Raw genomic sequence first — 27,549 nt, 5'->3', positions numbered from 1 at the left:
TATAAATGCATCATGCTATGACCAATTTTTATTGATGGTTTGCAGGGCTCCTTAAACATGTTTTATTTTCAATTTGATCATAGAATTCACTCTGCTTGAATCGCTTTCAAACTTAGTTGTGGTGACATTATTGAATTTGTGTCCCTTTCAGAATAATATGTGTGCAATGGAGTCAGATTAATGTTTACAGTTCACGTCAAACCCACCTAGAAAATGTTCCTCAAATTTTACTACTTCTGCATTATCTGCAGAGGCTACAAAGATTTCAATTCCCTTGTGCCAACTGCCAAGACACATGACATTGATTCTGCATCGATCATGCAAATCAAGAGACACTAACTGGACATTGATGGTTTATCGATTGTAGTTTCATCAATGTTTAAATATCTACCACTCGAGAGTGTAAAGTATAAAACTCCTAGTGGTTGGAAGGTGAAAAATAAAAGAGAAATGTTGTTACGCCCAGTTATACTGCTTATTTTATTTTATTAATGTGGTATTATCATGTGGCGCCACGTGGTTTATTAAAAAAAATTTAAAAACACAAACATAAAAATGGTAGAGAGAACCTAGAGTTTCGGTCATCGTTTTTTTGTATTTTTGGACGTCATTTTATTTTGAATTATTATTTTTTATTTTCTTAATTAACCATGTGGCACCAAGTAGCGGTGCCAAATCAATGGGAGCAATGTGAGCGGTATAACTGAAACGACATAATAGCAATTCTCGAAATAAACATATGTTTCAAATCAATTGAATGAAAGATACGCTAATTTTCCCAGTATCTATATTTTCTAAACTCTAAGAAATTTTTTATGACAAAAAAAAACTAAGATATTTTTCAATTTCTGAAAAAAAACATCTCAAATAACCAAATTCGGATAAAATTAATAAATTCAAACCACAGAAGCCAAAGCTGTCAAGTTAAAAAACATGAGTTCCATGGTCAAAAAATGAAAAAGAATAGGTCTCTGTTTTCTAAATTTTCCTAATAATTTTGGAAGAAAAAGAAGAATCTAGTCCAAGCCCATTTCTAAAATTTCGTTTCTATTCAACAATTTTTAGCCACTTATAGCCAAAATAGAGGCCAAAAATATAATTAATAAACCAAAAAAAAAAAAAGATATCATTGGCTACAAACATGGTTTAATTAGATAAACATATATTTATAAATTTCCTGTTGAAAAAAAAAAAAAACTACTTAAAATTTGATGTTTTGTCGGAAAATAAAAACCGTAAAGTCCAACCGAGAGGTTCGGAACCAGCTTCGTCTTACCTTCTTCACGTCAATATTAGACATAGGAAAGAAGAAAAACAGGAGCGAGAAAGCATAGAGAGAAACAGGGAGAGAGAGGAAAAGAGACAGAATTTAATCTCTATTCATTCTCACTTTCTCTGTTTCTTCATTCCTATCCTCTTTCTGAGGAATTCAATCAAATTAGATTTTCTTTATATCTAACCCAACATTTTGATTTTTGTTTTTTATTTTTTATTTTTAAATCGCAATATAGTTTGTTGGACTGTGTTTGGAGTTTGGACGCCTGTGAATTAATGTGTAGGATTTGACTTGTGAATTTGGGGTGGTTTAAACCTTCGGCTTTTTCTAAGTTCGTTGCGGTTGTGTATGTGATAAATATGGCAACAGAGCAAGTTTTGTCTTTCTCAATAGCTTCAATGGTTGAGAATGTTCTTCAACAACGTGGTACCCGATTGAACGACCGGGGCTTGGTTTCTAGGAAGGCCGACGAAGCTTGTATGATCAATCATTTATTGAATTACTTTTGATTTTCTATGGTCAAAGAAATTGCTTGAATTTGAAGCTTTGGTTTCTTTGATGATCGGAGGAAGTGTTTCCTGGTGTTGTCTTGGAATCATGTTGTGGGTTTTGAAAATATAAAATCTGGTAACTTGCGTTTTTTTTTTTCAAATGTGTTTGTTATATAGTGGCAATGATGCAACATTGATACGATGATGCATTGATACAATGATGCAACACGTTTAATCTCATTGTCCGTATCATCTGTCTGATTGGATCAATCTTCTTTATATGATTTTCGTCTTACTTCTGTTTTCTTCTTTAATTTCTCATTCCCCAGAATTTTGAAGATTTTAATCTGGAGAAAAAGTTAACATTTTGTTGCATGGAAATGTGTGATTGGAATTACACTTTTAATCGAAGGTCCCAGTTCAAGACCATAAGCTTGGAAAAGCTTATCATTCGACCAATGAATTTCGAAATGATTCTAGATAAGATGGAGAAAAATCGGGGTTTTATAATCCAATACTAGAACTTTCTTGTTTCGGTTGAGATGTGCCGATCAAGAAAAAGAAACTGACGGTTGCTACGCCGTTTTGCAGCCCTGAGAAGATATGAAGCAGCCGGATGGCTCAGAAAGACGGTTGGAGTTGTTGGGATTAAAGACTTCCCAGCCCAGCCTTCCGAAGAAGAGTTCAGGCTTGGATTGCGAAGTGGGATAGTCCTTTGCAATGCTCTTAACAAGGTTCAGCCAGGAGCTGTGTCAAAGGTATGGTTCAGCCAGGTTTTTAATTTCTTTTTAATCTCTTTTAGCTTCCACTTTTTTATTGGTTTTGAGGATGTTCATTGACTGATTTAGGTGGTTGAGGGCCCTTGTGATTCTGTTGCTACTCCTGATGGGGCAGCTCTATCTGCATTCCAGTACTTCGAAAACGTGAGAAATTTCCTAGATTCTGTGAAAGAATTGGGGCTTCCAACCTTCGAAGCATCTGATTTGCAACAGGTATGTGTATTTGTAGTTTTATTAACATCAATAGAAAAATCTATAGGGAAAATCTGTATGATGGTCTTCATCCGCATATCTAATTTCTCTTCGATTAACGGAAAATCTCTATAATGCCAATTCAACTTTGAATGTGACTAACTTACACAGAAAAAAGATATTTTTTAGTTGATGATGGTCGATTTTGTTGCAGAATAAATGTATTGATTTGTGACAGTTATCAATCTGATGTAACATTATTTTAAATCTCAACTTCACAGGGAGGGAAATCTGCCAGGATTGTAAACTGTGTTCTAGCACTCAAATCATATAGTGACTGGAAACAAGGAGGTGGAAATGGATCATGGAAACTTGGTGGAAATATGAAACCACCAACCTGTGGGAAACCCTTTGCACGAAGAAACTCGGAACCATTCATGAATTCCTTGTCGAGGACATCATCGATGGAGAAGTCTCTAGAGAGTTTGTCTTCTGATCTATCTTCATACTGTGATCTCGATCTCTGCCATGACCTGAATGAAACAGTCAGTGTTTTTCTTTTGGGGTGGGGGGGTTGTCATTGTAGCATGACGTCAAGAATCTTATATGTATTCCTATCTGCAGGGTTCATCTCGTTCCTTAAATATGCTAGTCCGTGAAGTTCTTTCTGATAGGAAGCAAGAAGAAATTCCAATTGTAAGGGCTCTTGTGCTGTTATGGGATTTTCTAAGTTTTGAAAAGATTGCTTATGTTCCTGCGAAGTATGCAGGCAAATAATCATAACAATAACTTACTTCTGCGATGCATGTATTCTTGACCATATATTGTCCCAGTTCGCGGATGCTAATGGTTTTAGTTCATCAATTGATGTACATCTAATTGAATGAAATGTGTCTTAGGTCTCATAATATTTGTCTACATTTTCCCTCTCCTGTCTTCTTGTCTAGCTTGAAACTTTGTTGTAACTAATTAGATACATATTCTTAATCATCACTTTACAGAGTATATGACTTTTTTGCCTGTCACAGGTTGTGGAATCCATGCTTAATAAAGTCATGGAGGAGTTTGGGCGCCGGTTAGGAAGCCCAAATGAACTGGTAAGCATCTGTTTTTTCCAACAACGGTATTACCATCTCATAGGCAACAAAGTTCTTCACTGTTTTTGAGTATGATGTGAGGAGTCAAGAATCAAGATCACATTTTCCTCTATGATTGTACAACAATTGTGTTCCGCCATATAATAATCATTAGTATATTTTATTTTTATTTTTTTAAAGCTCATTATCAATGATCTTAATTTCTCTCGTAATCTTACAGATGAAAACAACTACGAGAGATATCTCAGTATTTGTTTCTGACAATTCTCCTTCTAAAACTGCTTCTGATGATACAAAGGTATATACATTTATCATAGAAAGTTTAAAATGCAAGTTAGAAATTTGTGTTACTCGGAATAGATTTCTATACAAGCAACTTGATTATATAAGATTGTTTTTGTGTATGGTGCACAAACAAGTGACTTCTTCTTTTACTATGATTAAGATGGAAGAAGAACCTGCAACACTAGTTAAAGAGGAGGAATGTTACGATTGGAAGTGTGATCTTGATGATGGATCAAAAAGTCAGCTTTTGAAACAACACAAGTTGGTAGAACATCAACAAAGAGATGTTCTGGTAATTTGTCCTTGCATCAAACTTTCTTCAATCAAATTTGTTATTGTCACATAATTAGTGGCTTTGATGTTGATATACTGCAGGAACTGAAACATATTCTTCGTAGTACAAAAGCAGGCATGCAATTCTTGCAGAATAAGTACCAGGAGGAGTTTAACAATTTAGGTACATTTTAAATGAAATATACTATTGTTTTGAGGTTTTTAAAGGAGGAGTGATATTACTAGATCCCCTTGATAGGTAAGCACCTGCATGGTCTAGCTCATGCTGCTTCTGGATACCAGAGAATTCTTGAAGAGAACCGCAAGTTATACAATCAAGTGCAGGACTTGAAAGGTGACATTCCGACTGGTTTAAGCTCCACTTCAATTGGTAAATTTTTTTGTTCTCAGCAAGATCTAAATGTTGAGTATGTGTTATGTCTAATTAGGGAACATTAGGGTATACTGCCGAGTTAGGCCTTTCCTGCCTGGGCAACCAAATGGTTTGAATATTGTGGATCACATAGAGGAAGGAAATATTACGATAAATGCCCCTTCAAAATATACCAAAGAGGGACGAAAGTCGTTCACTTTCAACAAAGCATTTGGTCCTTCTGCAACCCAAGGTTACTCTCTCTCTCTCTCTCGCCCTCTCTCTATTTTTCCTTCTGATCAACTTTCATTGTATACCACTGCTTTCCTTTCTTTTGCAGGGGAGGTATTTTCAGACACCCAACCTCTGATACGGTCTGTTCTTGATGGTTTCAATGTGTGTATATTTGCTTATGGCCAAACAGGATCAGGGAAAACTTATACCATGGTAAGAAACTCAACACATTTTTTATTGCAATCAGATTGTTGATTCTTTCACCACAATGCTTTGGTTTGTTTTTTGCCTTTAAGTGTTTTGTCATTTATGTTATTTGTATTAATATATTCATCTATCAATCCAGAGTGGACCCCAAGAGCTTACAGAGGAGGCCAAAGGTGTTAATTACAGAGCATTGGGTGACCTATTTCTTCTCTCAGAACAGAGGAAAGACACCATGTGCTATGAGATTTCTGTTCAGATGCTTGAAATTTACAATGAACAAGTTAGGGATCTGCTTGTGACTGATGGTCACCAGAAAAGATATCCTTAGGCACTTGTTTATTCCTTTATATTATCATAGCTTGTGCAATGCACCTCTTACTCATATGTGTTCTTAACTCCCTAGTACATTAGAAATTCGTAACAGCTCTCAAAATGGGATCAATGTACCTGAGGCAAACCTTGTACCTGTATCATCAACATCTGATGTTATAACTTTAATGAACCTTGGCCAAAAGAATCGAGCAGTGAGTGCTACAGCCATGAATGATAGGAGTAGTCGTTCTCATAGGTATAGCTAATTTTGTCTTATAAATTTCTTAATAGAGCCGCTTTTCTTTTCTAAATCTTCATTTTAGTTATTGTTCATGCACGAATAGAAAATTATAATATTGTATCTATGTATTTATCATATTGTGATTTTAAGAACATTGATTTTAGTACTATTGTATAATATATGAACATTTACTTCCATATGGTATCGATTTCCAGCTGCCTTACAGTTCATGTTCAAGGAAGAGACCTGACATCTGGATCTATTCTTCGTGGCTGTATGCATCTGGTTGACCTGGCAGGAAGTGAAAGGGTTGACAAATCTGAGGTGACAGGAGATAGATTAAAGGAGGCACAACATATTAACAAATCTCTTTCTGCTTTAGGAGATGTTATCTCCTCTCTTGCACAAAAGAATTCGCATGTTCCTTATAGGAACAGCAAGCTCACACAACTGCTCCAAGACTCACTTGGTAAGGTTATCAATTTCCTCTAATCATAAAAAGACGTTCTTCCTTTTTTCCACCGTATTTTCCTTTGTCGTGAAGGTGTTGGTCTTTGTATCTATCAGGAGGGCAAGCGAAGACGCTTATGTTTGTTCACATAAGTCCAGAGCCTGAAGCTCTGGGAGAAACAATTAGTACACTCAAATTTGCTGAAAGGGTTTCCACTATTGAGCTTGGTGCTGCTCGGGTTAACAAAGATAGTGCAGATGTAAAAGAGCTTAAGGAGCAGGTTTTTACTCCATTTGTTTGTTCATGATAAGTTTGAGAAGTGCCTATGCTTTTTTATTCCCAATAAAGAAAATTTTGTGTTTAGTTTTTCTTTCAGATGGCTTATCATGGCTTATGAGGCTGTATGTTAGTTCTATCTTTGTCTTCTGTATCTGGATAATGAATTTAAGAAGCTTTGACCCACATGTCTTTCATGCATTTGGTAATCTTTGGGAAAAATAAAGGTGTCTTGTTTATTGTCTCTTTTTAGATTGCCGGCCTTAAAGCAGCCTTAGCAATGAAGGAGGGAGGAATGGAGAGTCTTCAACGTACTGTATCTAGCAGTCCAGAAAGACCAAAAATAAAATCATGTGGATCTTCTCCTTCCCATCCTAGTTGGAGAAGTGTTGGAGATCTATCTCGGGGTCATATGCAATTAATGGAGGATGTTGGTAACTTGAAGGTATGAACTGAGTATCACAACTAGTAGGGCCATGTTTTCATGTTACCTATGTAAATTGTTTAGCGCTAAGTTCATCTCATGTATTCCACCTGCATCAAAGTCTGAGTTGAATATATATTGCATATTGGACATGCCCATCACTTTTAGTTCTCTAATTATTTGTCTCTATGTATGTTTTCCATTTAAAATGTTATAATTAATGTAGAAAAAGGGAATGAGCAACTAAAATGCTAGAAAAATCGGCTTAGATCCCTTGGTTGCTACATCCTTCATCTAAGTTTCACTATTCCTTTGGTCAGTTATTTGGTTTTGGACTCCACTTGGAGTTTATTTGAACTTAAATGAGGCGTCCTGGTGGTTTTAGAACGATATTATTGAAATATTTCGAAGCATTCTGAGAAGAAGGGAAATTTATTTGTACAAATACTGTGCAACCCCTTGAAATAAGTGGGACTCACTAAAAAAAAGGTGGGGTTTTCCTATGGATTCAACTTTTTTTCAAATGACTTGTACACTTATATGTAGCATTACTTGAGAATGAAAAGTTCTGTTTTTTTTTTTTATTTTTTTTATTTGAAGTCAATCACCAAACATAAATGGGATTAAATCCAATGAAAGGTGATGAAATTGCAGAGAATAGAAATATTCTGATTCTTATTGATCAACATGATTCTGTACAGTGTGCATTTATAGAGAATGCAATGCGAATATTCTTATGAGCATTTGTACAAGCACGTGCTGTGCATAACAGAAAATACAAACAAAGGGCAAAGTTTGTTAGAGCCTCTGCCATTATAATTACAAGAGTGTCCAGAGGACACCCAACAATAGTTCCTAGCCTATTCCAGAAGCTTCAGCCGAGGTGTATTTCACTTGTGAATTGGATGCCAATGTGGAAGGTTCAATAAGCCCCCTCGAGCCTAACAGGGTGTCCACAACTGTGAGGCTCGTTCTTAGAAATTGAAAACGTGGTACTGCCAGGGGCTTTGTAAGTATATCAGCTAGCTGGTCTTTGGATGGTAAGAAGGCAACCTGAAGAGTTTTGGCAGCTACTCTATCACGAACAAAGTGGAAATCAATTTCCATGTGTTTGGTACGAGAGTGAAGAACCGGATTAACGGAGAGATAGGTTGCACCAAGATTGTCACACCAAAGAGGAGGAGGTTTAGAGATGAAAATATGAAGTTCTTTCAAGAGATTTTGAAGCCATAATAATTCAACTGTGGTATTGGCTAGGGCTTTGTATTCAGCCTCAGTACTTGAGCGAGCAACAGTACGTTGCTTGCGAGAAGACCATGAGACAAGATTTTTACCTAAGAAAATACAGAAGCCACTTGTAGAGCGGCGATCATCTGGGCACCCAGCCCAGTCTGCATCAGAAAAGGCTTGAAGTTGAAGACTAGATGACTGATGAATGAATAAGCCAAAATTTAAGTGTTTGTTTTAAGTATCTGAGTGGCCTTTTAACAGCAAGCCAGTGAGAAAGTTTCGGTTGATGCATGAATTGACAGATTTTATTTACAGTGAATGCAATGTCGGGTCGAGTTTAACAGCAAGCCAGTGAGAAAGTTTCAGTTGATGCATGAATTGACAGATTTTATTTACAGTGAATGCAATGTCGGGTCGAGTTAACGAAAGGTATTGCAAACTCCCAACAATGCTTCGATACAATGTGGAATTAGGAAAAGTAGGTATATCATAAAGTAAGAGACGACTAGAGGCTACCATTGGAGAACTGACTCCATTGGCAGCAAGCATATTAACCCAGTGAGAAAGTTATTGCAAACTCCCAACAATGCTTCGGTTGATGCATGAATTGACAGATTTTATTTACAGTGAATGCAATGTCGGGTCGAGTTAGCGAAAGGTATTGCAAACTCCCAACAATGCTTCGATACAATGTGAAATCAGGAAAAGTAGGTGTATCATAAAGTGAGAGACGACTAGAGGCTACCATTGGAGAACTGACTCCATTGGCAGCAAGCATATTAACCCAAGAGAGTAAGTCACAAATATATTTCCTCTGTGACAGCAAGACACCATTGGGCAGATGACAAATCTCGATGCCAAGAAAAAAAGACAGTTTTCCCCAAGTCTTTGACAGGAAAAACAGAGTTCAGAAAAGTAATAAGATGTTCAATTTGAGAAGGGTGAGAGCTTGTTACGATGATATCATCAACGTAAATTAAGACATAAATGAGCATGGAGTTCAAAGCATAAATAAAAAGAGATGGGTCAGCTTGAGAGGGAACAAAGCCATACTCACAAAGAGAGGAGGAAAGTTGAGCAAACCAAGCAAGCGGTGCTTGTTTGAGGCCGTAGATGGCCTTGTGCAAGTGACACACATACTCGGGATGCTCATGATGGACAAAGCCAATGGGCTGAGTCATGTAGACGGTCTCGTTAAGATCACCGTGGAGAAAGGCGTTTTGAATGTCGATTTGCCTAAGAGGCCATCCCTTTGACACGGCAAGAGAAAGGACGAGACGGATTGTAGTGGGCTTGACAACCGGGCTGAAGGTTTCAACGTAGTCAACTCCTTCTTGGTGGTGAAAACCTTTGGCGACGAGCTGTGCCTTGCGCCGTTCAATGGAACCATCGGACTTGTGCTTGGTGCGAAAAACCCACCTACAACCGACAATATTAGAGGAAGGGGGAGGGGGAACAAGAGACCAAGTTTTGCTCTGAAGAAGAGCTTGAAACTCTCTACTCATGGCCTCACGCCACTCAGACCATTGAGAAGCAATAGTATAGGACGATGGTTCTTCAGGTGTGGCAATAGACAGAGAGAGACAATGCCGAGGAGTTGGATATGGAATGAAATCATGAGTGAGCTGTTTAGGCCGTGAGCTGTTTGTTTTGGAACGGGTGATAATTGGAGATCGCACGGGGGGAGGAGGTGGTGGTGGTGGTGGTGGTGGTGGTTGAGATGAGGTGGTCGACGGATTGGGGGAGTTAGGGTTTGAATGATTCGGGTGAGACGCAGAGGAAGGGGATGAAGTATCGGGAGAGTTGAGAGACGAGAGAGATGGGTCAGAAGAGATAAGTGTTAGGTTTGGGCTGGAGGATGATAATGGGCCCGAGATAGGAGGTACAAGGATTGGAAGGTATGTGTGGGTTTGAGAAGAGGGATTGAGGCCCAGAACTGAGTTGGTTTGTTAAGGCCCGAAATGAAAGATGACTAGGGAAGGATTTCTCGTTGAAGAAGACATCACGTGATATGTACAGACGATTGGTAGGGAGATGAAGACACTTATACCCTTTGTGTATGGAGCTGTATCCAAGAAAGAGGCAAGAAAGAGATCGAAAATGAATTTTATGATTGTTGTAAGGCCGAAGATTGGGCCAACATTCAGACCCAAAAACTTTGAGAAATTTATAATCAGGCTCAGTGTTAAAAAGAAGATTGTGAGGTGATTTGTTATGAAGTGATGGAGACGGGTGAAAATTGATGAGATAAGTTGCCGTGTGAAAAGCATCGGACCAAAAAGAATAAGGAAGAGAGGCTGTTGCTAAAAGAGCAAGACCTGTCTCGACAATATGGCGATGCTTCCTCTCTACAACACCATTTTGTTGGTGTGTATGAGGGCATGAAAGCCGATGTGTGATTCCTTGATTTTTTAGAACATTGGTGAGTGGCCTAAATTCGCCACCCCAATCACTTTGCACAATTTTAATTTTGGCATCAAATAATCGTTCAACATTCTTCTGAAAAACCAAGAAGGTGGAGGTGGCATCACTTTTAGAGACAATCAGGTAAAACCAAGTGTATCGACTATAATCATCAACGAAGGAAATGTAAAACCGGTAGCCATCATGAGAAATATAGGGAGAGGGACCCCAAACATCAACAAAAATTAAATGCAATGGAGTGGAAGAGCGAGTTGTATTAATATTAAAGGGAAGTTGTCTACATTTTGCCAAGGGACAACTAGAACAATAAAATGAGGATTCAGTAGGAACAAAAGGTAGACATTTAGTGCGAATAATCTGAGAAACAAGTCAAAGAGATGGATGACCGAGTCTGTGATGCCATTGAGCTAGGGAAGTTCTTTCACCAACATGAGCCGTAGGGGAGAGGGATGATATCTGGAGGTGGAAAAAGATAGAGGTCATTATGCGTTGGTCCCTGAATGAGGAGAGTCCCTGTTTGCTTGTCCTTCACACAAAAATGGGAATCATGAAATTCAATATAAACACGATTGTCGCAACAGAATTGATAGACAGATACCAAGTTCTTAGTAATGTGAGGAACACGCAACAAATTGTGAAGAAGAAAATTAGAGGAAGAAAAAGAAACTTGAGAATCACCAATATGAGTCATCGGAAAAGTGTTACCATCCCCAACTGTTATCTGCTCGGGTCCATGGTATGCTTCAGTTGAGAGATTAAGATTTTGCAGTTCTGAGGTTATGTGGTTGGTGGCAGCAGAGTCAGGATACCACTGAGTATTGGAGGAAGTCTGAGAAGAAGTGAAGTTGACGGAAGGAGGTTTGGAGGGATTATACTGATAGGCTTGGTCAAAACGGTGGTAACATTGAAGAGCAATATGACCAATCTTATTACAGACTTGACAAGATGGTCGGTTGAAGGTTGAAGGAGATGGAGAGAAATTAGAAGAGAAATTAGGAGAGATTCGACCGCGACGATTTCTACCGCGAGAGGAGTTACGAGCTCCTCGAAAATTTGATCTGCCACCCCTAGAGTAAGATTGAGTGGTGACATTGACAGTGGGAGTGGGGAGAAGACCTTGCTGTGCTGTGTTGAGTGATGCTTGGCTCTCAAAAGTAAGAAGAAGATTGAATAGTTCAGCAGAGCTAATGGGTGTAGCTCGAGTGGACACAGAGATAACAAAGGAGTCAAAATCAGAGGTAAGGCCATTGAGGATGTACGAAACTACATCAGAGTCACGAAGTGGTTCACCGGCAGGAGTCATGGTGTCGGAAAGAAGACGAACCTTTTGATAGTAGTCCGTTACAGAGAGTGAGCCTTTTTTGAGGTTTGTGAGCTGGTGACAAATCTGAAATATTTTTGCTTGAGATTGAGAAGTGAACATGGTTTTCAGAGAAAGCCATAGTTCACAGGATGTGCGAGAGGAGACAGCTTGCGCAAGGATGGATTCGGTAAGAGAGGAAAGGAGGGCACTAAGTAAGAGTTGATCAATACGGTGCCACTGAAGGTAAGATGGATTGGGCTTGGGAGCAGAGAGAATGCCAGGAGTGGAGGATGGTGATGGAGGGATTATGGGAGGTGGAGGTGGAAATGAGCCATCGATGAAATGATAAAGGTCTTGACCGTGAAGATAGGGAACAATTTGAGCTAGCCAGAGGAGGTAGTTGTTGGAGGTAAGTTGACAGAGACTATGTGGGAAAAGTTATTGGGGAGTTGGATGGGGATAGGGGAAGAACCATCTTTGTCCGAAAAGGAGTTGGCCATGGGTGAAGAAGAAAAGAAGAAGAAGAAGAAAGAAAGGGAAGGAAAGAAGAAAAAAAAAGAGAGACGTGAGTCACTTAGTGGCTCTTGATACCATGATGAAATTGCAGAGAATAGAAATATTCTGATTCTTATTGATCAACATGATTCTGTACAGTGTGCATTTATAGAGAATGCAATGCGAATATTCTTATGAGCATTTGTACAAGCACGTGCTGTGCATAACAGAAAATACAAACAAAGGACAGAGTTTGTTAGAGCCTCTGCCGTTACAATTACAAGAGTGTCCAGAAGACACCCAACAATAGTTCCTAGCCTATTCCAGAAGCTTCAGCCGAGGTGTATTTCACTTGTGAATTGGATGCCAATGTGGAAGGTTCAATAAAAGGAATCAATTCAGAACATAGTCATCACCTTTGTAGTTTTAACCTTGACATGTACTTACATCACTTAATGATTTCTACATTAAGCACCAGTGAAATAACTCATATCATAGGTGATGAGAAAGCCTGAAAATTGACTCATTTCTACAACTACTTTACTATGGTGCTTAAAATCCAATGAATTATCTCAACTTTTTACTTAATAGCTTTTGAAAACATGGTTCACGGTCGTGTATTGACTTGCAGGTTCGGAAAAACTCTGCAGCCAAGCCAAAAAGACGTAGCTTAGATCTTCAAGATATGATGAGGAATTCACCTTCTTGGCATCCTGTTGGCAGTCCGGGGTTGGATGGAAAGGAGGATGACAAGGATTCGGTTTCTGGCGATTGGATTGATAAGGTAATGCCGAACAAACTAGCCGGACGTTGGGACGTAGACAACAGACAGTTGCCTGAGATGTTTGGTCGGACTTATCCCTCAGCTATTTCAAAAATATACCCTGAACAAGCTTTCAATAAAAAGGACGGCCAGGATTATGATGCGCCCAACAGTCGGTGTGAAGTTGCCACTGACGACTCAGATGAGCTCGAGGCTGAAACTAGTGATTCGTCAGAGCCAGACATGCTTTGGCAACTAAATCTTCATAAAGCTACCATGATTCCAAATGGGACGGGTTCAAAAACAAAGAAAACAAATCCCAAATCAGCAAAGAGCTCAGAACCGAGGTCTGTCTTCTTTATCAAGTTTTCCTATGTTCTTAAGCTGTGTTGTTGGTGCTTTACATCCTCTCTTTCTTTTACATACAAGCAAACTCACAACAATCCCTCTTCAACTCGACATTTGATTTGGTTTTTACCATCCTTTTCTGTGTTTGTAAGCAGGAGTTTAATTCCAATGCGGATTCCTTCACCATCACGGATCAAAGCACCCAATGGAGTAAGTCAGCCTTCGAACAAGTCCGGAAGACAGGCTGTTCTAGCCGAAGGAAAATGGAAGAGTGGGAATGCCAAGTGAGATAAGTGTCATGGGGAATATTGGTGAAGTTGCTCATGAGTCTTTTATTCCCTCTTTTTCGTGCATTTATTATATATATATATATATATATATATATAGTTGTATAAAAAGAGAGAGTACTGAGAGGGAGAGATCAGGTTTATCTATATTGAAGTGGCAATAGTTCCAGTTGGCTGAGTTTCTCTGGTGGTGATCATGAGATCCCCCCACCTACCTAGCAATTTTCATTTGTTTATAAGAGTGCTGAAGAAATCTTTATTCTTTTCAAGTATTATTGAAAAAAAAAATGAAAGAAAGAAATATATGACAAGTAAAAAGAAAAATGTACTCCCATTTGTTTGATTTCTAGTTGCTTGTCTCCAAGAGTTTGGGATAGGGATCATAGTGGCCGCAGGTCACCTAGACCCGCCCGCCCAGCCTGCCCTAGGTCACCTGCGGCCCACTCGCCCAAACGAGTTAGGCGGGTGGGTTGTGCATGTTTTTCAAGTCCACTCCGATCATCCGTCCGCTTGATTTAAAAAATTTTAATAGAAAATTCTAAATTTTAAAGAAAAGTATTGTCTTTCCAAAGTCAATAGCAAGAAATATTCTATAAGCAATAATCCTCAAAGTCCATAGAACTTTGGGATCAATGAGTGGAAAAGAAGAAAAGAGAAAGAAATACCAACCACTACACTTGAGTCACATAAATAAATAGACTTTAAGAGTGGTTTGGATTCAAATATGAGTTTGAGATGGATTGAGATTTTGTGTGAAAATTTAAAAAAGTTATTTTGAGATTTAAAAAAGTATAATTGTTTATTATATTTTGTGTTGAAATTTAAAAAAGTTGTAATGATGAGATAAGTTAAAGTGGGTTTTAAATGCAAACGAGCTAGGGTCCAGACCTAATTTAAATAAAAACCAAGCTTAATTTTTAATCATATATTCTAATACTATATATTCTAAAAAACTTTTTCTTAAACAAGAAAAAAAAAAAAAAAAAAAACGAAAAGGATTGAGTGAATGGAGTTGAATAGGTCAATTAAAAAGAAAATAAAATAACTTAGAAAAAAAAAGTCATAACAAACACACCTTAGAAACAAGATTTTCCGGCCATTAATGTCGTTGTTATGGTTAGGTATCAATTATGGGGAAAAAAGAGTACTTACAATAAGCTCTTAAAAGCAGATCTCATAAAAGCACATGCCTCTTGCCTTCTTCGGTCTTTATATAAATATCTTTTGTCCCTTCAACAGCTGTCTCTCAGGGACATAGAGAGTATACTTCTTTAGCTGCACCACCCTGTGTTTTTAGGAAACCAATGTTTTTTTTTTGCCAACAGACATCCCACTTGCGGGAGGCATCAAAAACAGTACCTTTCCAGCTCGGTCCGGACCCCCTTCAAATGAGTGGAAATGTTATGTGGGTCCCAAATCCACATGGCCACGTCAGCACGCGTTTTTTATGTGGGATCATGCTACAGCCCCCGCTGGGAATGTAAGCATATATTATATGCGTTTCTTTTTAAGTTATTTTTTATATAATATTTTTTAATAGTTTTTAAAAAATAAAATAAATTTAAAATATCATTAAAAATATTTTTTTAATCAAGAAGTAAAAAAAAAGTTATTAAAAAATACTTCCTTAATCACAAAGTAAAATATAAAATATTAAAAAATATTTTTTATTTTATTTCGTGATTAAGCAAGTATTATTTAATAATATTATAAATTTTTTTATTTTTTAAAAATATTTAAAATTATTAAAAACATCTATATAAAAAAAGAATTAAAAAATACACATGATAAAATACACTAGAGCTCCAGCATTATCCTTTTTATGTGAGAATATCTCCCAAGAGCTCGCCATCTTAGGATACGTTTGGATATTGAGAAGTGTTGAGAATATTTGTGAATAATTATGAGTAGAGATTGAAGTGAGTTTGTGAGTCTCATTGAGAATATTTTGAATTATTTAGATGTATAAAATATATTGAGTTGTTAACTTTTGAGTAAGTAGTTAAAAAATATATAGGTCCCATAAATATTATATTAATTTTATTTTTAGTAATAAATATTATAATAATTTTATTATAGTGATTTTTTAATATTAATAAATATTGTAGTGATTTTATTTTACTTTTATATATAATAATGATAAATATTATAATAATTTTATTTTTAATTTATATATAATAGTGATAAATATTTTCTATTTATATATTATAGTGATTTTTTTTATTTATATATTATAACAATTTTTTATTTATATTTAATAGTGATAAATATTATAGTGATTTTATTTTTTATTTATATATAATAATGATAAGTATTATAGAATATTTGTGAATAGTTATGAGTAGAGATTGAAGTGGGTTTGTGGGTCTCATTGAAAGTATTTTAAGTTGTTTGGCATGTGAAGTATTTTTAAAAGTACGAGAATACTTGAAAAATATTGAGGAGATACTTTAGTACTCAAACACACCCTTACTTTTTATGAAGATGGCATCTTCTCGTTTGGGAGGTTTTTGTTGAATTTTTCTTTTATTTAATAATTAAAAAATTATTTTTTAATATTATTATAATTTTTTAAAAAAATATTTAAAACTATTAAAAATGCATGTAAAAAAAATTTAAAAACATAGATAAAATGCACTATTAAAAGCGGGAGCTTGCAGTAGTGACTATAGAGCTATCGAGAACAAAAACAAAAATAATTTTGAGTTTTTTCTATAATTCTCTCATCTTCATTTATGATTAGGATTTAGATATATTGACTGATTATCAAACGTATCAATACCCAAAATTTAAAGATTATGAAATATATGCACAATATGATCTGATTATTTGATTAATTGGAGTATATTACAAGAAAATAATAACTTTAATATACAAGGTTTAGGTTTGTGAGGCCACCTTTGATTCCCAATGCCGAACTGCTATCGTAGTAGTGTCAATTAATTATTAACTAATTAAGCATATGATTATACGATAATTGTTCACCAAAAATTTAAGAAATTATAATTCTTTTTTGTTTATAAAAAAATGCTATATACAACCGCCCGGGATAATATTTGAAAAACCGTTGCCCATGTGAAGATGAAACGTCCAGTTTCATTTGATGACCCAAATGCCCCTCCCCTTCCCTTCGTCTTCTCCACCCCTGGTTGTCTCCACGAAGCCACCATCGAAGACAACTTCATCATCTCCACTAGAGAAACCCATTCTCTTCTCCACCAAGATCTGGTCTCCACGGAGCCACCATCGAAGCTCCATTCGTCTTCTCCACTGACCCACGAAGCTCCCTTCTTCATCTCATCTCCAACTATATACTACCGACTCTTATAACCATGAGGAAACGGGCTCAACCGATATATTATTAAAAAAAATGAAAATGAAAATAGAGGGAAAATTGTTGAAGAGGGAAGCTGAAGATTGTGTCGTCTGGAAGAAGGGGAGAAAAGATCTACTCTGCTCGATCTCTGAACTGGAAGAAGAGATTTCGCCGTCTGGGTCTGGGAACCGTAGATCGCGTCATCTGGGTTTGGGAAGAAAAACTCATTTCGATCTTGGGTATGGGAAGAAAAGCTCAGCTCTGTTCGATCTCGAGTTTGGAAGAAGAGATTTATTTAATTTGTTTTGCTCAAACTCATACTTATTTTCTCATTTTGTTGGTTTTCTTTTTGGTTTTGTTTTGATCTTGATTTGTTGTGTGAAGATTTCATTAAGATGGGTGCGAACAAAAGTCTGGAGTGAAATCGTTGGAGGGAAAATTGCTAAAGACGAAGGATCGCTGGCGGAGTGAAATTGTTGAAGACGAAAGGGAGAGGCAGAGAAGATGAAGGAAGATGAAGAGACGAAGTCTGGAGGAGTGAGTTTCGAAACAGAGGGAATGAGTGAAAGAAAACGGTCCGTTTTGAATCATCAAATGAAACGGGGCGTTTCATCTCCACGTAGGCAACAGTTTCCCAAAGGTTACCCCCGGCGGTTATATATAGCATTTTTGTTTTTTTGTACGATTTCTAAAAATAAAAAAATTATTAAAAACTAAAAAAGACAAAGAAATCATTCAAATATTACACCCTCTTTTGTTTTCTCTGTACAATCTCATTTGCCACTACTTGTATTGACCTTATTATTATTATTATTATTATTATTATTTAATTTTGCATCAAAATTAACTTTAGGGTTTTGTCTTGACTCGAGGGATGGATGCTATAAAAAAAAAAACCTTCAGAGAATCCACAGTCCACAGAAAGAAATAAAAGACAGAGGTTGTCAAGTATGAGGTGGTTGCATTTTTTCCATTTGTCAACACTTAGTTTGACATTTTCTTTTCATATCTCTTGACTTGTTTGAATATTAAGATGGGATCGTTTTAGATAAATTAAATAAAATATTATTAAAATATTATTTTTTAATATTATTATTATTTTAGAAATTAAAAAAGTTGAATAGTTTATTATATTTTATTTAAAAATTTAAAAAAATTATAATAATGAGATAAGATAAAATAAATTGACAATATTTTTATATCCAAACGAGATAATTTATTAAGAAAAAGAAATTAAGGTAAAGGACAAGAAACATTGTTGGGTTGCATTATATTATAGTCTAGGTTGGTTACCAATCTGTTTGTCCTGTTTCACCAAAACCATATGCTGTCTTAATCCACCTAATTTTTGCCAACCAGCGCGCGCACTCACACCCCACTGTTTTGTTGATGTCTCTAAGTCAACATCCTGTAAAATTACCTTTCCAACCATCCCAAATTTGAAATTAAACACAGTATTACTATTACTACCCAAAAAATAAAATTAAATTAAATTAAATGACATTATTCTTGGTTGAGGAGTTCAAATCCAAGGCTTAATTTAAACTGAAAACTAAACCAAAATATAATCCAAACTAGTTTTTGGTTATTATTGTTCCATTTTTCTTGCAAATATGTCATTCTCAATCGTATTAATTAAAAAAGAGATAATATTTTTGCGTAAGCGCGCACACTTATTTTTCAAAAAAATAAGAAAATATGAAACTTATATAAAAAAATTAATTTTTTAATAATAAATATCTCTCTTTAAAAAAAATAAAAAATAAAAAACGTAAAATACTTGTACAATCTATGACTATATCTAGCATTACTTTAATTAATCCATGACTCCAGTTTAATTAATCCATGATTTGTGAATAGTAGTAAAATTTATAAGTTAAAATTTATGAATAGTAATAAAATAATTCATCTTTCAATTCAAATCGGCTCTTAACTTCGCTACTCTTTGAGCTCATGTCTTTCACGAAAAATTCTATTCACAGGCTTTATACATCATATATCATCTTTTTTATAATTTTTATAATTGTTTTTTCTTATTAAATGTGTGGTATATAGATGATAAATAGAAAAATTTAATTATTTTAAAAAGAATAAAATTAAAAAAAAAATTAAAATCTATAATATAGGTGACTTATGAATAACAATGCTCGTCTTCCGCAACTTGGGTCATTCTCTTTTTTAAATGAGTGTCGCGTAATCCATGTGTCTTGTCTCTCTAACTGTATACTTTCCATCTTACTTTCTCGACCATTGTACTCAACTTTATTTCTTCGTAATCTCCTTTTGTTCTATTGGAAATGTCCAATTTAATTGTCCAGTTGAAAATCTTTTATTATAATTATATTTTTTTTGTTATTTATTTATGGGAGATTATTTTAGTATATGAGATTTTTCTTCACCTCTCGCAAGTTTGTGGATTTTAATAAAATATCCATATCTTATGAAAAATTAATCATTTAAAATAGGTTACATTAGATAAATATATTATATATATATATATCGAGTACTATATTTAAAAAAAAAATATTATACTTTTAAAAAATATATATATGTGTGATTTATATAAATTAAAATTATATCTAATATTATTCAAATATATAAATTGATGTGATCGAAAGAATTCAAATAGAAAGGAGAAAAATAACATTATTTATTTTTATTTTTATTTTTTTGGTCGTAAGATGGGAGGTCCCTTTTCCGTCGTTTTAAGAGAAGAGAAGAGAAGCCGGACCCCTTTCGTCCATTGACATCGATGTCATTATAAAAGAGACTTTGCCCAAAAAAACACCGCCGTTTCCGCGTTTTCTCTCTCCTAAAAACAAACTCATCCCCGGCTCTCTCTCTCTCTCTCTTCTCTCTCAAAATCAAATCGTAGAAAAACCTGTGAGCCTCTCTGTGTCTCTCAACTTTTTAGGGTTTTGAACTCCTGTTTGAGCTAAAAAAATGCAGGTATTGTAGATGGGTACGCAGCTCTGTTCAGTGCCCGCTCCTCTACGCTCGATCTACTGCTGAAACGGTGAGTTTGGGGCTCTTTTATTTATTTATTTATTTATTTTTATTTTCCCATTTATAAAACTATTTTTGCACATTGTTTTTAATCCCCCTCTAGTTCGAATTTAACGAACGAAGGGGTCTCTGTACAAAGTCGGTGTATAGAAAAAGAAGAGTTTGACACTGCTTCATGGAGATTTGTGTAAGAATTAATTAATTGAAATTTTGTGAAATAGACTGAATGGGTTGGTTTTGATGGGTTAGATGTTTTGGTAATTATTTGATATGCATTATCTCAATTGTTTATGAATGTTACAAATTATTTATGCACTTGGTGTGTCTAGAAGTTAGATCAGTTGGTGGATTTTGTGTGGCTTTTCTTTCTTTATTTATTTATTTATTTTTTATATATATAAAGCAGTGTGGCTTTTCTTTTGGTGTTGGGTTGGAATGCCTGATTTCGGGTGATTGTGTTTTACAGGTTGACGTTTTGAAATCCAGGTTAGAAATATCAACTTTGGTAGTCTCAGTTGTTCTTTTGAACATTTTGAAGGTTATTTGATTGCTGCTTGCTTGAAAGTGTTGCTGATTACCGAATTTATATTATAGGAAATTTAGATTAGCAGGCAATTAACTTGTATTTTCGGGTTGGATTAGAGAGATTGTGACAGAATTTTGATTGACCGATCACTTGAAGTTTTATATGATGCATAACGTAAAATATGGCAGTAACTTAGTTACACGGAAGATTTAGATGATTGGGTTGGATATGTGTAATTTTGTTTGTTTTCATAATAAAAGTGGTAAAGTTTTGAGGAAAATTTACATGATTTTTTTTCGGGTGATCAGGGTTTCGTATTCATGTCTTGGAAATGCTGAAACATAGACTAAGATGAGTCAGGTAGAAGTGTCGAGGATGAAGCCTCCTCTCGTTCCCCTTGCAACTCTGATTGGTCGTGAGCTTAGGAATGAGAAGGTTGAGAAACCTTTTGTGAAGTATGGACAGGCGGCTTTGGCAAAGAAAGGAGAGGATTACTTCCTAATAAAGCCAGATTGCCAGCGGGTTCCTGGAAATCAGTCGACATCATTCTCTGTATTTGCGGTATTATTTCCTTCCCATGTATATATTAACACTCATGACCTGCTGTAAGTAATAGTTGAACTGGTTCTTTTGGATGGAGGTCTTGGTTTTGAATTGTCTCAACTGTGGGAAATATCAATTTAATTCAAATTCTGTTTCTAATCTTTTCCATCCTTCTCTCCGCGTTCAAGTGGAGCATTAATATAATTCCCTAATGGTTATAATTCTCACTGGAATTCTTACTTGGCAGATTTTCGACGGGCATAATGGTATATCAGCTGCTATCTATGCGAAGGAGAATTTACTAGCGAATGTTTTGAGTGCAATTCCTCAAGGAATCAGTAGGGAAGAGTGGCTTCAAGCGCTTCCTCGGGCTCTAGTTGCAGGTTTTGTGAAAACTGACATAGAATTTCAGCAAAAAGGTAAGCACCGATTTTTTTAATGACATTTACTCCTTTTTCATTTTTATCATTTCTGTTTTGCGTTCTTATGTTTGACATTTGGATCTTAATGACAGGAGAAACTTCTGGGACAACGGTGACATTTGTTGTGATCGATGGTTGGACTGTCACTGTTGCATCTGTGGGGGATTCACGATGCATATTGGACACCCAAGGGGGTGTGGTTTCTCTCTTGACTGTTGATCACAGGCTGGAAGAGAATGCAGAAGAGAGAGAGCGTGTCACTGCTAGTGGGGGTGAAGTAGGAAGGCTCAATGTATTTGGAGGAAATGAGGTATTGGTTGATTATTATTTCTGAATGCTGCCCACAGTGGCAAGAAGCTTTTAGGCATTATCTACTGTAGCCCAATCTTATTGGTTCCATATCTGTATGTTATTCATAGGTTGGCCCCCTTCGCTGCTGGCCTGGTGGATTATGCCTTTCTCGGTCGATTGGTGACACAGATGTTGGAGAATTCATTGTCCCAATACCACATGTCAAGCAAGTGAAGGTGAGTTTCTGATTTCTTAGTGGGGATGGTTTTATTTACATTTTTGGTAAGATATTCTGAAGTTGAAAACCTTTGTCTTGGTTTTTCAGCTTTCAACTGCTGGTGGAAGACTTATAATTGCTTCTGATGGTATCTGGGATGCTTTATCTTCTGATATGGCTGCCAAGTCTTGTCGAGGTTTACCTGCCGAGATTGCCGCAAAGCTGGTTGTGAAGGTGATGTCTGGAATGTGATTTTTCTTTCAACTTCAAGATTATACTTGGATGAACTTTGTGTGACTTAATCTTCCTTGATCAATTGTTTAGGAGGCTCTGAGGTCAAGGGGCCTAAAGGATGATACAACCTGCCTTGTTGTTGATATTATCCCATGTGATCATCCCATTCTGCCACCAACCCCTAGGAAGAGACAGAATGTTCTCAACTCAATATTCGGGAAGAAATCTCAGAATTCTATGAACAAATTAACGAATAAGCTGTCTGCTGTTGGGGTTGTGGAGGAGTTGTTTGAAGAGGGTTCTGCAATGCTCGCAGAAAGGTACATTTTAGAGTGTTCCTTTTTTTTACTTTTCATGCTACCATTATGGTTATATAATTCATTATTTTATGAAAGTTTATAGAGCAGGATGTTGAGCCATCTTATTGGCTGCTGCTGTTCCAAATATTAATTTTGTTTAGAATCTGAAACTTGTTGAGTAAATGGTCAGATGCAAATTTTCTCCGGACTAAAACATATGGCCACCTTAGCAATTGGCTTAATAGACTTCATATTCCAATTCAGGGTCAAGGAAAGAGTAATATACCAGACCAACTTACAAAAATGAAATGTTCCCTCCATATCCAGTCATCCATTATTTCTGCTAGTTCAGTACTGTTGATTACTTTTATCTTTTACTGGATTTATTATAAAAAACAAGTGGCAAGAGGTCTCAGGTTTTGTAACTTTGGGTATGGTCCTTAGTTTCTCTTCTCAATGGAAATGCAGGCTGGGTAAGGATTGTTCTTTGAACACAAACTCTGGGCTTTTCCGGTGTGCAGTCTGCCAAGTTGATCAACCTCCATCTGATGGCTTATCAGTAAATTCAGGGCCTTTATTCTCACCAGCATCAAAGCCATGGGAAGGTCCCTTCCTTTGTGCTAACTGTCGGAAGAAGAAAGATGCTATGGAAGGGAAAAGGCCAAGTCAACCCACAGTGACGTCATAGTAATTTCACTATTAAATTAGTAAATATTGATATTTTTTTTCTCTGGCAGTGTGAGCATGCTTGTTTTTCCTCTTCGGAAATTGTTTCTATAGATGTGTGTAAGAAATGAGGTAGAGGGATACAGAGAATAGGTCTTCTGGAGGTTGTTAAAAAGTGTCTCATTTCTGTTTGTGCTCAGCTGTTGGATCGACTGACAGAGGACAAACATGCTATCTATTAGATATGTTTGTGGTAGTTTGGCTACTAAATACTAACGGCTTGAATTTGTAAGTAAATGATGATTGCCTAATGATAAGTTATGTTGCAGCAGTTTTTTGTTTTTTTGTAGTTAGAAAGTCATGGAGGATGTGCTTTTACTTTTGATTTGCTTTCTGAGCGATATTTTATCAGACTACTACTTCCTGCCCTACATTAAATAAGGTACAATAAAATCCTTTCTGTTCATTACACGCGAGGATTGATAGTTGGTGCACTCTTCTCGTAGTTATCATTGTGTAACAGTATGATTTTGAACTCTACTTCCTGGTTGTTTTAGCATGGTGGTTTGTATTCTTTTATGATTGTTCCTGGTTACTGGTTGTTCTAGGTAAAGTTTTGAATACCATTTCGGTTAAGGCACTATTTTGAGATAGTCTTATATATAAATTATATTTCGAAATAATATCAATGTAAGTCTTAAAAAGTTAAAATACATATTTATAAAATTCAATAATACTTATAAGTTCTCAATCTAACTATTCAAATAAATAATTACTCATCTTTATCACGAAAATGGAAGTATGGATTGGATTTTTAGTCTTCGAGAAAAGAGGATTAAAATGTGAATTGGAGTGAAAATTATGAAAAAGTTAAAATTTTTACATTAATTACAAAAAATAATAATTTCGGCCGGTACATTGAAACCTGCTGGTACACAAAAAACTGGTTGGTATTGATCCAGGGTGGAGCTTGCACCAATTTCTCTGAGCATATCTTCTTTTGGTCAGCAAATCATGGATTGTTTTTTATTTTTGTTCTTAAAGTTACACTTTGATAGGTTGCCTGCATGAAATAAAATGATGCTGGAGAGTTTTGGTTACCCTTGGATTAAGAGATCTGTGAGAAATCCCAAAAAAGAGAGGCTGTAAGGTTCTAGAATGTAGCAAAACTTATTCTTCCCAAATGATGTCTCCCTGACGAGTGAATGGGAATAAATAAAGAATGAAAAGCATATGTTTTGCCAAATATGTATTTTGCAAGATACTTAATGATTTTTGTTGTTATATATAAATACATGACTTATGTTTCTAATGTGAATATTTTTATTTTCCAATTTAGCAAGCTGTTGATAGTATGAGACCCTCATTATGAATATCAAGAGAAACAAATGAAGAAGAAAAAGAAGAAAGAAAAAAACAGCCTACTTGGGCATTACACCATTAGAATTCATTGTCTTCCCATTCAACTTTTTGCCCATCTCTAAAGTCTCGTTTTGAATCTCAAATTCATCTCAATTCATTATTATAATTTTATCGAATTCTAACATAAAATATAATAAACAATTCAACTTTTTCAAATATCAAAATAATAGTAATATTAAAATATAATATTCTAACAATATTTTATTCAATTTTTAATTTTCATCTTAACTCAATTTAACATTTAAATACAGTCTAAATTTTAAAGCACCCAAGATTCCCTTTTAGGGAATTTGTTCCACAGATGGGGATGCCTTGGCTCAAACCTCTCTTTCGTGTCAAATACACTTTCAATCTTTTAATATAGTACTTAGATGTGCTATGGCTAAGAGTTGTCTCGATTGGTTACGCAGTTCAAATGAGATGAGATTAGATATTTTGTTAAAAATTAAATAAAATATTATTATAATATAATTTTTATTTTAATATTTTAAAAAATTAAATTATTTTTTATTTTTTATACGAGAGTTTAAAAAAATTATAATGATTAATAATTATATAAGATAAATTAATTTAATTTTACGTAACCAAATTAATCCTTAGAGAATTGCTAGCCCTAATGTTTAAAACAAGGCCCAAAATCCCAATTTATTCTCTGTATCTCAAGTTCTCAACACTCAACAGATACCTAGCAACTTAATTGATCGATTAGGATGCCCCCACAAACCCAAGTTCTGAAAATTATTCTGGTGATCTTTCGGTTTCGGTTAAGATATTGGAAGGAAATATTTTTATATAATTATTATCTTAGAATAATTTATATATAAATAAATAACTTTATAAATCTTAAAAACGTATATACATGATAAACGCATTTTAATTTTGAAATTCGTTGACCGAGTGTGACTGCAAAGTTGACTGACTATACTGAGAAATGCATTTAAATTGTTAAATCTGAATTTTGAAATCACCGTGGGGTGAGGCTGACTGCAAAGTTGACTGGGTGTAGAGTTGAGGCTTTGAAAAACCGAAAAAGCTTTTGAGTTTAACTTTATGGAAAAGCCTGTCTTTCACCTCAATTACATAATCACCATTGCCCTTTTTCAGAAAAATCTCGGACCGAAATAGTCGATATTTGATCCAGTGCGAAACACTTATCTCTCGTGCCGATTACTGTTCCGGCAAAGTAAATTCCGGCCACTCCAGCCTATACGGTACAATATCCAAAACATTGCCACCAACTCAATTTAAAGGAAAATTACTTGGTACATATTTTCTGTGGCAATCTCTATGGAAGTTGTCCCTTCTCACCTAATGACCTTAACGTGCTACTGATTACTGCACTTTCATAAGCCTATGCTTTTGCAAATGAAATACCTCTCTAAATGCAAACTCACGAAGCTTGATGGGGCTTAAGGCTTCTATTATAAAGTATTTGATGTTGTGAAGATGTGTAAGGAACATAAGGTGAATAGCATGGCAGTGGTGTGAAGTTTAGCTTCGGAACGAAATAAGAGTCGAAACGGTGCGTAGCATTCATAACTGAAATAACAGAACAACTTAAGTGAAACGGTGCGTATTAACCAGAGGCAAGCGTAACGGAATTAACTGTCTAAAACACTATCGATGGGTTAACGACGACGTTTCAATCTTCTTCTTATTCTATAAATAGCATTGTAACCAGCAGAGCTGGTATCGAATTCTATCTCAGTGAAATTCTTCATTTTCTTGTAAGGAGGTTTAGGGTTCCTCGAAAACCCTTATCAAGAATTAATAAACTGGTTCTTGATTTTTACATACTGTATTGCGAGTACGAGAGCTTAGTTCTTAAACAATTCTGCTGCATTCCTTTGTTCTGGTTTGGTACCTTACAAGTTGGTATCAGAGAGGCGATCCTCTCATAAAAGATTACGCTGATGGCTGAAGGTACAAGAGGAGCTCTTAAGTCGCAGGCCGAGGGCAAACAACAAGAAGCTGTTCAGAAGCAGTTGGATGACCACAACGATGCACTCCATTCTCTGGCTGACAGGTTAGATCGAATTTCTGACATTCTTACAACTGTATTGACAACTCGAACAATGGCTCCCCATTATAATGTCCAAGATAATGCTGTGAGGGATCAAGAAGAAGGAAGACCAGTCTTACCTCGAGGAATGAGGTTTGATTTACCTCATTTTGATGGTACTGATCCATCAGCATGGGTGTTTAAGGCTTCTCAGTTTTTTGACTTCCATCAAACACCTTTGAGAGAAAGGTTAGTGATAGCAGGTTATCACATGGAAGGTCAAGCTTTGATTTGGTATCAAGATGCTTTGGATGGGGGAATCTTTAGGTGCTGGGATACTTTCATTAAAGCCATAAATGTTCGTTTTGGTCCCACTGCTTATGATGATCCTATGGAGGCTTTAAATCGCCTCAAGCAGACCAACTCAGTGAACAATTATAAAGATCAATTTGAGCTCTTATCCAATAGGCTTAAAGGTCTGTCTGAAAGGCACAAGTTGAGCATATTTTTGAGTGGACTGAAAGATGAAATTAGACTTCCAGTCAGAATGCTTGCTCCTATTGACCTCAATGTTGCATTTGGACTAGCTAAGATCCAAGAGGAATATATCTTGGCTTCACGAAAATCCACCAGATTCATGAATCATAGTTTTGATAAACCACAGGCTGAGACATCTAATGATCGTGGTCAGAGGTTTGTTGGACCAGTCAGAAAGGTATTCTCTACACAAATGGATGAAAAAAGGAAGAAGGGCTTGTGTTACCATTGTGAAGATAAATGGAGTCCAACTCATGTTTGTAAAAAGCCTAGAGTGTATGTTATCCATGGCGATGGGCAAGATGAT

The 27,549-nt window shown here is 35.8% G+C and overlaps 2 protein-coding genes across 4 annotated transcripts; both read left to right on the top strand.

The window, feature by feature from the left end:
- Positions 1-1,331: 1,331 nt before the first annotated feature.
- Positions 1,332-13,978, top strand: LOC109003486 (kinesin-like protein KIN-14I). 2 transcript variants are annotated; one of them, XM_018981631.2, is made up of 19 exons: positions 1,332-1,753; positions 2,359-2,525; positions 2,616-2,759; positions 3,020-3,283; positions 3,363-3,434; positions 3,767-3,835; positions 4,056-4,133; positions 4,281-4,412; positions 4,496-4,577; positions 4,653-4,748; positions 4,843-5,019; positions 5,107-5,213; positions 5,347-5,525; positions 5,614-5,775; positions 5,976-6,229; positions 6,328-6,491; positions 6,741-6,932; positions 12,995-13,473; positions 13,630-13,978. In XM_018981631.2, exons 1-19 carry the CDS (start codon positions 1,636-1,638, stop codon positions 13,760-13,762), a joined length of 3,069 nt encoding a protein of 1,022 aa, XP_018837176.1. In that variant the 5' UTR covers positions 1,332-1,635; the 3' UTR covers positions 13,763-13,978. The 2 variants fall into 2 exon arrangements, with proteins under 2 accessions (XP_018837176.1, XP_035551345.1); XM_035695452.1 differs by having other exon boundaries at positions 12,995-13,978.
- A 5,870-nt stretch (positions 13,979-19,848) lies between these two features.
- Positions 19,849-23,664, top strand: LOC109003487 (probable protein phosphatase 2C 5). Of its 2 annotated transcripts, XM_018981632.2 has the most exons (9): positions 19,849-20,093; positions 20,550-20,569; positions 20,918-21,170; positions 21,400-21,571; positions 21,667-21,884; positions 21,994-22,101; positions 22,191-22,316; positions 22,407-22,636; positions 23,084-23,664. In XM_018981632.2, exons 3-9 carry the CDS (start codon positions 20,961-20,963, stop codon positions 23,301-23,303), a joined length of 1,284 nt encoding a protein of 427 aa, XP_018837177.1. In that variant the 5' UTR covers positions 19,849-20,093; positions 20,550-20,569; positions 20,918-20,960; the 3' UTR covers positions 23,304-23,664. The 2 variants fall into 2 exon arrangements, with proteins under 2 accessions (XP_018837177.1, XP_018837179.1); XM_018981634.2 differs by lacking the exon at positions 20,550-20,569.
- The last annotated feature ends 3,885 nt before the right edge of the window (positions 23,665-27,549 follow it).

The sequence above is a fragment of the Juglans regia genome, chromosome 11 (assembly GCF_001411555.2).
Source record: "Juglans regia cultivar Chandler chromosome 11, Walnut 2.0, whole genome shotgun sequence".
Taxonomy (NCBI): domain Eukaryota; kingdom Viridiplantae; phylum Streptophyta; class Magnoliopsida; order Fagales; family Juglandaceae; genus Juglans; species Juglans regia.
The sequence above is the reverse complement of the archived record's forward strand: the minus strand, read 5'-3'. Positions and strand labels throughout refer to the sequence as shown.